The 14,689-nt window shown below is 42.4% G+C and overlaps 2 protein-coding genes across 2 annotated transcripts; one reads left to right on the top strand and one right to left on the bottom strand.

Annotated features, from left to right (window-relative positions):
• Positions 1 to 6,037: 6,037 nt before the first annotated feature.
• LOC124697965 lies at positions 6,038 to 8,866 on the bottom strand. The gene is made up of 6 exons (XM_047230494.1): positions 8,692 to 8,866; positions 7,487 to 7,643; positions 6,672 to 6,747; positions 6,528 to 6,575; positions 6,322 to 6,422; positions 6,038 to 6,231 (listed from the first exon to the last, which is right to left on the bottom strand). The coding sequence occupies exons 1-6, from the start codon at positions 8,864 to 8,866 to the stop codon at positions 6,099 to 6,101; spliced, it is 690 nt and encodes a 229-aa protein (XP_047086450.1). The 3' UTR covers positions 6,038 to 6,098.
• A 377-nt stretch (positions 8,867 to 9,243) lies between these two features.
• Positions 9,244 to 13,942, top strand: LOC124697964. The gene is made up of 4 exons (XM_047230493.1): positions 9,244 to 9,420; positions 12,741 to 12,916; positions 13,065 to 13,251; positions 13,463 to 13,942. Exons 1-4 carry the CDS (start codon positions 9,345 to 9,347, stop codon positions 13,690 to 13,692), a joined length of 669 nt encoding a protein of 222 aa, XP_047086449.1. The 5' UTR covers positions 9,244 to 9,344; the 3' UTR covers positions 13,693 to 13,942.
• Positions 13,943 to 14,689: the final 747 nt, after the last annotated feature.

The following is a 14,689-nucleotide window of genomic DNA, read 5'->3' as shown; positions in this document are numbered from 1 at the left end:
TCCGTAGAGGTGCTAAGGGCTTTGTCAATTTTAGGCCTATAATAGTTTTTTTGGCTTATGCACTTTAGAGACATACATGAACTTTTGATCCGTACCCACATAAGCTTTCTCCTTAAACTTAAGAGAAGAAAAAGTTGAACCCAAGGTTCCCATAGCTTCTTCAAGTTCACTAATCCTATGGGTTCGATTATCATGAGTAGCACAAGTTTCTAAAACGGCAATTCTCTCATTAATTCCACCTAGAGATTTATCAAGTTTATCAGTGCTATTAAGTAATATTCCCAATTTAGTTTCAATAGTTGGAAGATCTTTCTCTATGGCCTCCAACTTTTTCATGACATCTTCAAGAGAGATTTCAATTTTAGCTTCATTAACAGGTGGTATTCCAACTAGACTCTCAATAATGCAACTAGCTTCTAAAGCGAGAGTGCCTAGGAAATTACCTCCCGCAAGAGTATCAAGAACATACCTATTCCAGCTAGAGATACCAACATAAAAATTCCTAAGTAGTATAATAGTGGAGTGTTTCTTGATGCACCTATGATGAGCATCACTAATTCTATACCAAGCATCTTTAAAACATTCTCCCCCTTGTTGCTTAAACGAACGAACTTCAACTTCAGGATTACTCATTTTTAGCAGCAGTAAATAAAGCAAACTAAATAAAGTAAATGCAAGTAGCTATTTTTTGTGTGTTTTTAATATGGAGAACAAGACAGTAAATAAAGTGAAACTAGCAACTATTTTTTTGTGTTTTTGATATAAAAAGCAAACAAAGCAGTAAATAAAGTAAAGTAAAGCAAGACAAAAACAAAGTAAATAGATTGGATGTGGGAGACTCCCCTTGCAGCGTGTCTTGATCTCCCCGGCAACGGCGCCAGAAATTTAGCTGCTGGCGTGCAGTTGACGTGGGAGATAGAAATCTTTGTGGTGTAACTTTTCTTCAGGTCCCCGGCAACGGCGCCAGAAATTTAGCTTGATACGCGTAAAGCACACGCCCGTTGGGAACCCCAAGTGGAAGGTGTGATGCGTATAGCAGCAAGTTTCCCTCAGTAAGAAACCAAGGTTTATCGAACCAGTAGGAGTCAAGGATCACGTGAAGGTCGTTGGTGACGGAGTGTAGTGCGGCGCAACACCAGGGATTCCGGCGCCAACGTGGAACCTGCACAACACAATCAAAGTACTTTGCCCCAACGTAACGAGTGAGGTTGTCAATCTCACCGGCTTGCTCGTAAACAAAGGATTAAATGTATAGTGTGGAAGATGATGTTTGTTTGCGAAGAACGATGAAAGAACAATTGCGGTAGATTGTATTTCAGATGTAAAGAATGGACCGGGGTCCACAGTTCACTAGTGGTGTCTCTCCCATAAGATAAATAGCATGTTGGGTGAACGAATTACGGTTGGGCAATTGACAAATAAAGAAGGCATAACAATGCACATACATATATCATGATGAGTACTATGAGATTTAATCGGGGCATTACGACAAAGTACATAGACCGCTATCCAGGCATGCATCTATGCCTAAAAAGTCCACCTTCGAGGTTATCATCCGAACCCCTTCCAGGTATTAAGTTGCAAACAACGGACAATTGCATTAAGTATGGTGTGTAATGTAATCAACACAAATATCCTTAGACAAAGCATTGATGTTTTATCCCTAGTGGCAACAGCACATCCACAACCTTAGAACTTTCGTCACATCGTCCCGCATTCAATGGAGGCATGAACCCACTATCGAGCATAAATACTCCCTCTTGGAGTCACAAGTATCAACTTGGCCGAGCCTCTACTAGCAACGGAGAGCATGCAAGAACATAAACAACATATATGATAGATTGATAATCAACTTGACATAGTATTCAATATTCATCGGATCCCAACAAACACAACATGTAGCATTACAAATAGATGATCTTGATCATGATAGGCAGCTCACAAGATCTAACATGATAGCACAATGAGAAGAAGACAACCATCTAGCTACTACTATGGACCCATAGTCCAGGGGTGAACTACTCACACATCGATCCGGAGGCGATCATGGCGATGAAGAGACCTCCGGGAGATGATTCCCCTCTCCGGCAGGGTGCCGGAGGCGATCTCCTGAATCCCCCGAGATGGGATTGGCGGCGGCGGCGTCTCTGGAAGGTTTTCCGTATCGTGGCTCTTGGTACTGGGGGTTTTGCGACGAAGGCTTTAAGTAGGCGGAAGGGTAGGTTTAGGGGCGACACGAGGGCCCCACACACCAGGGCGGCGCGGGCCCAGCCCTGGCCACGCGGCCCTGGCGTGGCGGCGCCTCGTCGCCCCACTTCGTAATCCTTTCGGTCTTCTGGAAGCTTCGTGGAAAAATAAGACCCTGGGCGTTGATTTCGTCCAATTCCGAGAATATTTCCTTTGTAGGATTTCTGAAACCAAAAACAGCGAGAAAACAACGAATCGGCTCTTCGGCATCTCGTCAATAGGTTAGTGCCGAAAAATGCTTAATAATGACATATAATGTGTATAAAACATGTGAGTATCATCATAAAAGTAGCATGGAACATAAGAAATTATAGATACGTTTGAGACGTATCATTGTCCCACTCTCTCTCTCCTCCATTGTTGATCTTGAGAAGCTTGCCCTATCTCTCAATCCCTCCATGATTCTTGCCCCCATTTGAGGGAAAAGAAAGAGGAGATCTAGATCTACATCTTGACCAATCAAATCCCTCTCTTTGTGAGTGGAATCCACTAGATCTAGATCTTGGAGAAATTTGGTCCTCCTCTTATTTGTTCTTCCTCTCTTATTCCCCCAATAGCTTTTGTAGCTTTGTTGGAATTTGAGAGAGAAGGACTTGAGCATCTTTGTGGTGTTCTTGCCATTGCATTTGGTGCATAGGTTTGGGTTCTCCACGGTGATTCGTGGAAGTGAAAGCAAGAAGGTTGTTACTCTTGGGTCTTTGCACCCTAGACGGCTTAGTGGCCTTTGTGGCGTCTTAGTGGTATTCTTGGGGACTCCAATTAAGTTGTGGAGATTCTTCAAGGGCAAGCCTTTGTGGCAATTTATTGGGAGCCTCCAATTAAGTTGTGGAGATAGCCCCAAGCTTTGTGCGGGTTCGGTGACCTTCCTAAGGTCCCATAGTGGATCGAGGACATCCCTTTTGGTGGGAATTCTCGAGGAGAATACGGTGGCCCTCGTGCATTTGGAGTGACTTGTCCTCCACACCGCTCCAACGGAGTGTAGCACTCGCAAGAGTGTGAACTTCGGGATACATCGTCGTCTCCCGCGTGTCTCGGTTATCTCTATACCCGAGCTCTTTACTTATGCACTTTACTCTGTGATAGCCATCGTGCTTGAAGTTATATATCTTGCTATCACATAGTTGCTTGTATTGCTTAGCATAAGTTGTTGGTGCACATGGGTGAACCATAGTATATAGGCTTTGGGCTTGACAAAGTATACGCTAGTTTTATTCCGCATTTGTTAAGCCCATCTCGTAAAAGTTTTAAATCGCCTATTCACCCCCCTCTTGGCGACATCCTTGTCCTTTCATTAATACTACTCTAATATTCTCTAAGATAGACATGGCTATGGTTAGCATCTATAATCTCTCTCACTTCTAAATGTCTTGGAAAATCCTAAGGTCCTCCTGAAGAGATGATGATACGATCCTCTAAATATATGGTTTGCCTAGGAATGCTACCTTGGTACCTTATGTAGCTTGTTCTTCTGGAAATCTGATAAACCTGCATCTTGTGGTATGCCTCTAGCTCCTAACTTCTTCATATAGATCCTAGCTAATGTATGGAGTGGCTCTATGTGTTGGTTTCCTTGTATCATGCTATAAGATGATCAAATGGATGAAGGGGTGTGGCTCCTTTTATAGGCTTGGGCGAGCTCTAGTATCATGACACATAGGTGGGTGACTCTTGTTTTGATTTGATGAGTAAGATGCTTCGTTGTCATGCCCTCATCCATAGCAATCCTTTGAGCATGAGGTGGCAAGTCTTGGGATGCAAGTCAGGTAGATATTTTCATCCTATGTGGCATGATCATTATCCTCTCATATGACTTATATTTGGATAGCCAAGTGACATTTGTTACTAAATATCTTGTGGATGGTTTTATTATTGTGGATGAGTCACTATATCATATTTGATTGGATTTATATTATAATATTGGTCAAAAGGTCAAGGTTGAAGGTTATTCCTCAAATTTGAATAGTTGGTGTTTGATTTCACCAAGGCATGATCATATGAGTTTGAAAATACTCATGGTTAGTTTTATTCAAATAGTTTGAACTATAATTCGTAATGTAAATGGATTTAGTTTTATGATATTCCATATATTTAATAAGTTATGATTTAAATAAGAATGTGTGACCTTTATGCACTTTAGACCCTGTGATTTACCTTATTTATTAATAAGTTTAGAAGTGAATTAAATTACACACAAAGGTAGTTGCTAACTTTTAAGTGTTAATAAGTTAGGGTTTGATTCTTAAAGAATGTGTTGTTGTAAAGAATACCATGTTGAGATCTTTTATAAGATCTGGTAATTGATCCTCACTCAAGGTGTTGTTATAGTGAAACTAATCCCATTTGATCTAGCCCATAGATCAAATCATCTCTACCCAAAACAAGGTGTTAGCAAAGATCACAGTGAAGTTTATAGCGCTTGACTTGATGATCTACTTCAATTCCAGCAAGTCAAGTGAAACTTCAGTTACTGTGACAGGTTTTATTTGAAGAGCGAAAATTTCCCGGATTTTTTATGCTAAATGCAATGCACACTTTGGTGTTCTCTCATTTTGTAGCCTCTAAACCTAGGATATTACGCATCAGCTCATACCTTAACTTACCAATGCTCTTCTAGTACAGTATGTTCCATTTCCGGAGGTTTGTGCGAGGTTATTTGCATAGCTACAACCTGTAGGTTTTTCCTTAAAGAATAATTTGACTCAGTAAACATTTATTTTGATCAACCATGTAGAACGAGGTATTTTTTTTTTTAAATGAACTATGCTCCATTAGGTTTTGTCTATGTGGGTGGATCGAATATCATTGGAATTCTTTGCCGTTGGTATGTTACACGGAGTGAACAAACCAAATAGAACGGACAGATTGTGTGCTTGATCAATTTAAGGAGAAGTTTAGCGAACGGATATTTCTAATATTAACAGTCTTGGTTCACGTTATCTTGCAATCCCAACCACACACATTAATTTGAACTTTCAGATCGCTTGAAGATGTGACCAAGGATAAGCACGATGTCATGCAAGGAACCACTGCAGCATAAAAGATGAAGATCGACTCGGGAGTGTGATCATTTTTTACATGCTATATAGGTTAGAGAACAAATAAATCATAACGGTAGATCAGCGCACTGCGCACCCTTGAAAGTAACCAAAAATTGCCAAACGAAGTTGGTCAAACCAAAAATTGCCAAACGAAGTTAGTCTCTAAAGCAGTTTTAAATCACAGGCGTTTGTAGCATGTTTTCAACAATAACTTCATGATGTTTGGATATTTTTCTGTTCTTTTTTGTTTTTATTTGATCTGCTTTGTAAAAGGTCCTCCTCACCACCTTGTATTGGTTCAGCGTTGCGATTTATTATAAAACGGGACGAAAGCTGAGGAGTCATGATTGTGGCATGATCCATGCGATAAATTGTTTTCAACAGGCTATGGCATGATCTATGCCATAATAGTAGTGTCTTGATACATCTAAATTAAGCGTGTTAGTGTCAAAATAAACAACAAATGGCCTAGACTACAACCGCCGACCTGTATTGAACGATGATTACATATCACTTCAGCGAAGAACACTTCTAGCTGCATGCTGCAACTCGCAAACTACAATCTAAATAAAATTTCATAGTGCCAGCAAGAAAATCGTGCGTATAAACATTTATTGGGTGAACTCGTTCTGCTTGTACTGTGAAGGGAAACAACTGACATCACTTTCAAATTACATATGAGAATATTTGAAAGGAAAAAGGTGCAATTGAACTGAGCACAAGCAGAAAGAAAAAAAAACATAAATCAGGCTGTCGGATGCTAGCAAGGTTGACTGGGAAGGAGTTGATACAAATATTGCAAGACTGAATAGGTTACTGAATAACCCTCATGCTAACAGGATTGTTCAGGCAGAAGCTCTTGTTTTTAGCAATGAAGGCATTGGTCGCATCAGCCTTCGTGCGGAACCTAACAAGCACCACTCTTATGGGCTCTGGGATGCCAGGCCTGTTCAGCAGCCGTCAATGGGATCAGACAAGGATGAATGGAGGGAATCAGGTCATCTAGCAAACAAAGATGGCTGTTAGAAATTATTACCTGATAAAGCTTTCGAATGGAGGTGGTTCATAGTTAGTGCCGCTCAAAAATCGTTCTATATCATCTGCTTGAGCATTTCGAGGGACTCCTTGCAACAGCACCTGGATGGACCAAAGCAACAAATTAGCGGTAGAGCGTTATTGTTGCTATGCTTCCAGATAAATCACTCAGAAGATACCAATAGCCACATTACAGATACTACTTACAGCTTTTCCATCAAGAGATGGCTTTTGTTCCCACAGCTCGCGACTTGCCTATTGTATCGCAATAGAAGATATATCAGTGTACTGGAAATTACTAGAATTACTGAAAATAAATGAGAAAACTCATGGAAAATAATTTGGCCTCACCCTCTCAAGCCTGTACATGCGACCTGTTTGCCTTGCTGCTTTGTTAAATGATTCCTTGGAAGGGAACTTCAACAACCTGATCATGTGTACATAACTTTCAGGTTGATAATCACATTAAGAAATCAGCAAAATAAAACTACATTTGACAGTGAATCTACAACAACGGAATAATAATAAGAGCACAAGAAGTAACCAAGGTACGTGTACATTAAATTATGACAGGGATTTAGACAGGAGGAAGTCAGCTACTCCTGTTTAAACAAGCTTGGTTAATGCCACACAGGGACAAGTCTGTCTCGTGTGTTGGTGTCTGAACTCTTGCAAGGCCTTTATGTGGGCTTTATTAATTTAAAGCTGGGCATGTATATCTAAAAAAAAAGAGAGTACGTTTCCTGCATACCAAGCATTCAATAAAAAGTGAAATGAGAAGATGCATACTAGTGCACACAACATAAACAAATGTTCACTAGGGTATACTGCATGAACAGATCATGTGTTAATTACTACACCATGTAGGGAAATCAACAATAGGCAAACAGGACCAGGAAACGAGTTAGCCTGCTAAATATAAACAAGGCTTCTAGGAAAACTTACGAAAATATTCACGCATTAATCAGAAAGCATGGTTTACATTTCAAGTACTATCCCATAAGTGTGTTTCCATTTACCAAAAATAACTGCTGTAAGTGGTTCAGGCCTCTCAGGCATTACTGAATTCAATAGGCGTTAGCATAAACCTCTCATGAATACGCAACCAGACATTCAAGTGAACATGATGTATACAAATGAATTGGGCAGCAGAAATAAAACCGTACGCAGCCATGGGATAGTATCCCCTGTTGTAATCAATCTTCACGTCCTCCGGTGACAATTCACATTTGTCAAGGTGATGGATAATGTCAGTCTTCAGCACGTTCTTGCCAAGGCGGTTGCCTCCGGCAGTAGGACTGTACAACCTTCCATAGATCAAGCCTGTTGCAGAACATCAGTGTTACTGAAATGTAGAACATGATGGTGCTCAAAACTTCAAATGCATGTAGACCTCAAAGCTAGAAAGGTCATTACACCACGGAGGAAATTGTTTAACTCTAAAGATGCCACATAGTGCAATGCAGTATAACTAATGCCAAGACTTGAGTACAAACAGAGATAGTGGCACGAGTTTGTTGGTGTGGTTTCAGGTATGGCTATTCCGATCTATATGTCTCATCTTTGGCGATGGTTGTTGCTCTGGTGCGCTGGGGCATTAGCACGACGACTTACCGTTTTTCTACTACGACAAGTTTTGCCCGACTCCGGTGATGGAGTGGTGGGGACGGTAGCGCACCTTCGACTTGCGCCAGTGTGTGGACATTTTCGCAAAAAAAAAGGTATCAACGTATAGTGGAGTAGGCGAGTAGCCCCAAGCCAAGAGCACTAAAGATGGCGACATACAAATAGTAAATCATCATCATGATATCCTGGGAAGGAGTACCCAATTAGAATAGGGCATATGAGAAAAGAAAAGTACATTTTCATTTGTTAATTATATCGTTTGAAGAATGGCGATATATTGTTTCACCTCAACAAAAGAACAAACTCTCAATAAGTATGCTTTGGACCTCAGAAGTAGGAAGTAGGAACCGTAAAAAATGCATAAAGCAGACATACAGTCACACCTAAAAACCTTAAACTGACATGATATATGATCATAACGGATGGAGGTAGGGCTGTCCTCACTGAGGGTCTGGATACATTGCGATCCATGTCAATCCTTCGGAACCAAAGGAAAATTGAACGAAAACTCTAATCCCTCTGAACACAAACAAGCCCAGAAGCATATGCCTCGCGAGCACGCACGCAGAGGATGTTCTCCGTAAGATCACAAGACTGCCACCCATTTCAGAACTTGCGATTCGCATTCCAAACGCTTGACGCTCTAACATCTCATGCTCGCAACAATAAACCCTAAACCCCTCGAGAAGGACCGCGAGCACACGGGAGGGAGCACCTAGCAGCAGCACGGGGAGGGGGGAGCTACCTGCGTCGGACGGTTTGAGGAACGAGTCGTCGCCCTGTGATCCCGCCTCGGCGGCGGCCGCGTCGGCGGAGAAGAGACGGGAGGATACCGGGGAGAACGCCCCCGAGATCGAGAGAGTGCGCGACCCGGATGCGGTGACGGCGCGGCGGAGGGCGGCGGCGGCGAGGCTCGACATGTCCTCGGCTGCGCGGCGGCGGCGGTAGGGTGGCGCTGGGCGCAGAGCTGGGATTCGGGGAAGGACGCGAATGGACCCGGATGGGTTTCACTGACATGCGGTAGAATATGTGACGGGCTTATTTTGGGCCCATTTATTCAAATGGGCTTTCTGGTCCGTGGGAGTTAGTGGGCTTTGTAGCCTGGCCCGGTTGAGAGTTGAGACAAGCAATTAGTTTTAAAATACGCTTCCCGTCCATCTTTACGCGAAAGTGCGACACTTACGGAAACATTGGAATACGCTTTCGGCCAGAGTTTGACAAGTAGTAGCGGGTTTACGCGTCGCCGTGGGAGAAAGGCACTCCCTCGCCGGGGAAGAAGAGGAAGAGCGACGCAGCGAGCACCTTGCCTGCGGCGGCGAGGCGCGAGAGGAGCTGCGTCTGACTGTCTGAGGCTCTGATTCTACACCGGCAGACCGTAGCGCCCGCCGCAGCCGTAGCATGAGGTGGCCGCGGCCGATCTCGCCTCCCCGCCCCCTTCTCGTCGTCCTGTTCGTCGCCCTCTGCTCGATTCCTGGTGAGATCTGGCTCTTAAATCTCCCTGATACTGTTTTATTTCTGGGATTAGAGCAGCCAATGTGTTCCCGTGCACGTTTGACCCAGTTAGTTTACCGTATTTTTTGTTGATGATTAGTGGTTGCTCGTCGCTTGCTTCGAGTTTTGGCTGAAATGTAAGACGTGAAATCTGGTTATCACCCTGATCCTGAGTTGTGTTTCAAGTGTAGCTTGTTTGGAGAGGAAATCACACTTAAAGTCAGCGGTATGCTAGTATATTTTTTTTAGGTTGGATTTGTGCATCAGATGAGCACCAATCCTTCCATTGTCTGATTTTACTTCTTTTTTGGACGTTTAGACGTTCTCCGGGTTTGATTTGGACGATCCTAGCTAGAAAAACCTATATCGTGGCACATTTTGAACGAAATATTTCGGACCCACTTCATAACTTGAGTATTTCTGTGTACTTTTAGTACTCGGTCAGTCTTTTCAGATATGAAGTATTACTCAACATAAACCATAAATCCACTGGCCAAATTTCTTTGCATGTTCCATCAAATGTTTCTGCGAGTTATTTTTAGCACATCACCCTTGTTACATTGAAGATGTCAATGTTGACTTTTTACCTCCATCAGGTCAATGTATTACTATTATGTTTCGGGGACGTTACTAATACGTATGTTCTCTATCTGGATGAAACCGGATTTGTTACTAAAACTATAATCAAATGTTCTTATTGTTAAGCATCCATTGGGTTGTGCAGTTGAACTGGGTATCTGATTGTCATCTGATTGTACTTGGAGAGAATTCTTTATTTGGCCCTGGCTGAAATTTGCCTTCCTTTCTTGGCCCTGGCAAAAAATTTCTTCCTTTCTTGACACATAAAATTTGGTTGGTTCCTTATTTGGCCCTCTAGTACAATTTTAGCACTAACGGGTAACGGTGTTAAGTAGATGTCTAAGATGACACTTTTACCCCTGCTGCAATATGTGACGAATTGACACTGAAAAAGCTGTGATAACGTTAGAACCGAATATATTATCACATAACCGATTTGAATTGGAAAACTTAGCTCAGATTTTTAAAAATTCTAAATTTTGACAGAACCTCCCCTGTGCATGCATGAACCCGTATAGTCAAAGCGGTGTGGTGCTGAAGTTGAGCAGTGGGTTGGCCATATTATCTCTTTCCTACCGCACTATCCTCTTACCTTTTCTTTTCCTCTCTCCTCAATCTGTTGAAGTCTCACGTGTGGAATGGATGGACGAGGCCATGCTGGGGCTCCAATCTATCCTTCCGCCGTCTCTGGTTTCTGACTCCGCAGCTTCCCAACAAAGCTCCTCACCGGGACGACGGTCTCCACCACGGCAACTGCCCCGCTGTCTGCACGATCAAGGACACCTGCAGCAACGGATATATTCCCACGTTTCTCTGAAAATCTACCGCCGCAGAGCTCGCAGATGGAAGCTCCGCTGTGTCTGCGCCCAAAGCCGCAGCCCCGTCCGCTGCAGTGCTTGCAGATGGAAGCTCCGCCGCAGCCCCGTCCGCCGTAGAGCTCGCAGATGGAAGCTCCGCCGCCGCCCCTTGTCCCTCCGCTGCAGCACCTTCTTCCGCCGTGCCCAGGTCTCCATCCGCCGCCTCCACACCTTGTCCCTTCGCCGCCGTGCCCGGGTCTCCAGCCGCCGCTCCCTCAGCCTCCGCCTGCAGAGCCCCACCGCCGCCGCCTTCTGCTAGCATGGCTAAGCCCCTGCCACTGTCGCTGCCGCTTCCCTAGGGTTAGCTGCCTGCCACCGCTTCTAGGATTAGTCGCTGCCGGGTCAAGAGGCAGTCAGGGTCGGTCGAGTGTTTCCTTTAGTTTTTTCTTATTTTCTCTTTTTTTCCAGTGAGTGATCTATCGATGTAGCCAGGGTTATACAAGTCCAGCAAAAAAATGTTTGACGGAAGTAGCTAACGGAATTGACGGTAGGGCTAAATAAGGAACCAACCATATTTTGTGTGTCGAGAAAGGAAGACAAAAATTGTCAGGGCCAAGAAAGGAAGGCAAACTTCAGCCTGGGCCAAATAAGGAATTCTCTCTTGTACTTGAGGGCTACTTGTATGGTGAAGTTTAATCAAATATGTCAGCTGTCCTGCTGCTCTGCACAACAGTAGTTTTCACTTTTCCTTGGCTATAGTTCCAAACATGTAATGAAAACAGATAGTGCATTTCAGAAGCTGCTTGACAATATGCATGTGAGGTTAGGTATTTATTTGCAATTGCAATTTCTTAGTTAAAATTGAAAACTTAGCATATTAATTTGTTGCTTAAGAGTGCAAATTTAGCAATATTTGGTTGAACTGGTGGTGGTTAGATAAGGAATATTTTTGCATATGAGGATTCAGATTTGCTAAGGAAAATTCTTGATCCTGCTTTCTAATCGAACTGAGGTACTGCCTGTGGACGGGATATCTGGTGCTTCCATGCCACATAATTTGGTATTTAAATTTGATCCACCCCTCCGTAAACGAAAGACAAATTCTTCTATGAATAGTAGCTAATGCAGTTACCGTTATGAACATTAGTTTTGGGCACTGTTCACAGCAGTAGAATTTTTCATTCCTCTATGTGTTGATCAAATTTGTTTCCAAAACTTTGTGAGATGGTAGAAGTTCTAGTGCTACCGCACCTTGTGCTGCTATCTTGCTACCAGCACATGCTAACACCACTAAATAGTCATAAAAAAGATTAAGAAAAAAGTAGCACATGTCAAGAGAAACAATCTTCTTTATCAATGAAAATGGCAAGTCTTTTGCCTTGTTTCAAAAAAAAAAAAAGACATGTTATGTATTTTCTCTATCTTAGGCCTGTAGATCAAATTGGGATATGAACTGTTATATTTTCCCATGTGAAAGCAAAGGCTGGTGTGGATTATAAGATTTTGCATCAGTGTCTACTGTGTTAGTATCTTAAGTTATAATTGTATGCTCAGCACAGAAATAACTCAAGTTGCTCATTAGACTAATATACATAACTACGAAAGAAGTTATTGATTGATTGATTGGTTCATTTGACTATTTTGTTAAATGACTTACATAGTGTGTACTCAGTACTCACGTTAGTAAACCATCTATCACCTTTGGTTAACCTCCATTTGACAACTTGAAAGAAAACAAAAGGTAAATAGAGAAAGAACATAATCAAAGGCTTCTATTCATTATGGTTGGATAGTAACAGCCTAAAAGGTTCATCGTGGAGGGTAAATACCATATGCAGATAACTGAATTCTTGTATCCTTATGTGTTGCATGTATAAACTTGGATTGATAGTCCTTCTACTGATTAATGATTATGCTTAATTTGTAGGGACTACTTCGTTGAGGCTTGTCACGCTTGATACCATTGATATATTTACTACTGGTAAATGGTTCTCCAGCAAGCCAACTTTGTATTTCCGTTGCAATGGAGATAACATGACATATTTGCCTGACGTGAAGGAGCCAAACTTGATATACACCTTTAAGGGTGAAGAGTCATGGCAGGTCAGTTAACTTTTAGTGAAGCACATTGGTGGCTTCTCTCATTTAGTTCACAATTGATACTGGTCTCCACTATTCAATGTTTTCTGGTTTATCTTTTATCAGAAGCACTAAATTACGCGCTGAATACCTTATCACATCGTGTTGGCAGCCCTTAACGGAACTTGCAGAAAAGAAGTGCAAGCGATGTGGTTTGTACGACGATGATTTTTTTAAAGATCATGTGTTTGATGAATGGGAGATGTGTTCCACTGAGTTCAAAGATGGCAAGTACACACATTTCAAGGAAGGCCAGTTCAATGCGACATTCTTGTGCCCAAACTGTACTGGTTCTGCTGGTACGGCTCTTATCCAGTACCTATTATTTCGGCACTTTTAAAAAAATGTATAGAATATTCGGGTTTTTTCTCTTGTCATGGTAACTCTTTGCAGCATATTTGATATCTAGTTTTCTCTGTAGAAAAAATAGATAGGTTGTTAAAGAAACGCTTTGTGTGTTTGAGTTGCACATAGCTATTGCTCAAGATGTTTGTTCTCTATCATTACCAGGTGATTCTGCAGCACACCACTCTGGCTCGGAGGTGGAACCTAAAAAGACATCTGTGGCGGTTATTATAGTAGTAAGCGTCCTTGCTTCTGTTCTAGTCATCCTTGCCTTGTTCGGGGGTTACAAGTACTGGCTGAAGAAGAAGAGGGAGCGGGATCAGCTACGGTTTCTCAAGCTCTTTGAAGAGGGAGACGACATGGATGATGAGCTGGGCCTTAGCAATGAACTCTAAAACCGTGAACACAGCCTGACCCTGATCTCTGACCATCGATCTCAGATGAGTCGTGTGTAAAATTGTCTCTTACGCTTTTTCTTTTTTACATTAGAAATTTTGTGATGTATAGCATCCCAGTAGTTGAAAGACACGACAGGAAAGCTCCGCTTTCGATTCGTAGAACTTTTCCCTTCATCATACTTTTCAGCCGTTAGTGTAGTTTATTCAGTTACGAACAATGAACAAATGGATGGTATTTCATCAAGTATATGACCGAGTACTCTTCTATACCGATTTTTCGTGACTGCCCATGTCATACCAGAGCTGGACTCCTCAAAGTCGTTGTCTCAGCTGGCAGCATGCGGCTTGAACGAGTACATGATATCTCTGTTCACGGCTCGATTGACCTATTATTACAAGGCAGGTCTGCCAGGAAAGCACGCAACATCAAAAGGAAAACGAAGGCAAAGCCATTCCAGTGTGATCTCCTTGATTCAAGCGAGTAGTTAGTTTATCTTTTTGTGTGACAACTTTTGAATACATATACAGCGAGTGGGGGTCTCAACTGTCGATGCCATGTTGTTGGAATGTGTGACACCATGTGATTTCGCGAACGATTCCACATGCTAACCCAATGAAATAAAAACAATAGAAAGGCGGCAATATGCTACCTCAACTTCTCGATCGGTTGAAGCAACAAATGGTGCGATTCTCGCAGTAGGATACCCAACTTCCTTTGGCAGTTTGCCTAAGAGAGAGACAGCTGATGCGCAGAAAAATAAACGGACAATTATTTTGCTTATAATCATAAAATTTGGGATTTAGTCCATGTGTGTGTAGATCTATTCTTTTCAGAATTTTAGAACACACAAATTCAAGGAGATTCTTTGTGTTTCCTTCGATACGAAGTGCATAGTACTCCGTATCATAGTTGCTAGTTAGTCGTAGACTTGTGGTTTCTTTGCGTCACTTAGAGACGGCAATAGAGTAAAACGTAGTTCGCACTTGATAAATC

Source organism: Lolium rigidum, chromosome 3, assembly GCF_022539505.1.
Source record: "Lolium rigidum isolate FL_2022 chromosome 3, APGP_CSIRO_Lrig_0.1, whole genome shotgun sequence".
In the NCBI taxonomy this organism is placed as follows: domain Eukaryota; kingdom Viridiplantae; phylum Streptophyta; class Magnoliopsida; order Poales; family Poaceae; genus Lolium; species Lolium rigidum.
This window is presented reverse-complemented; position numbering and strand designations above follow the sequence as displayed.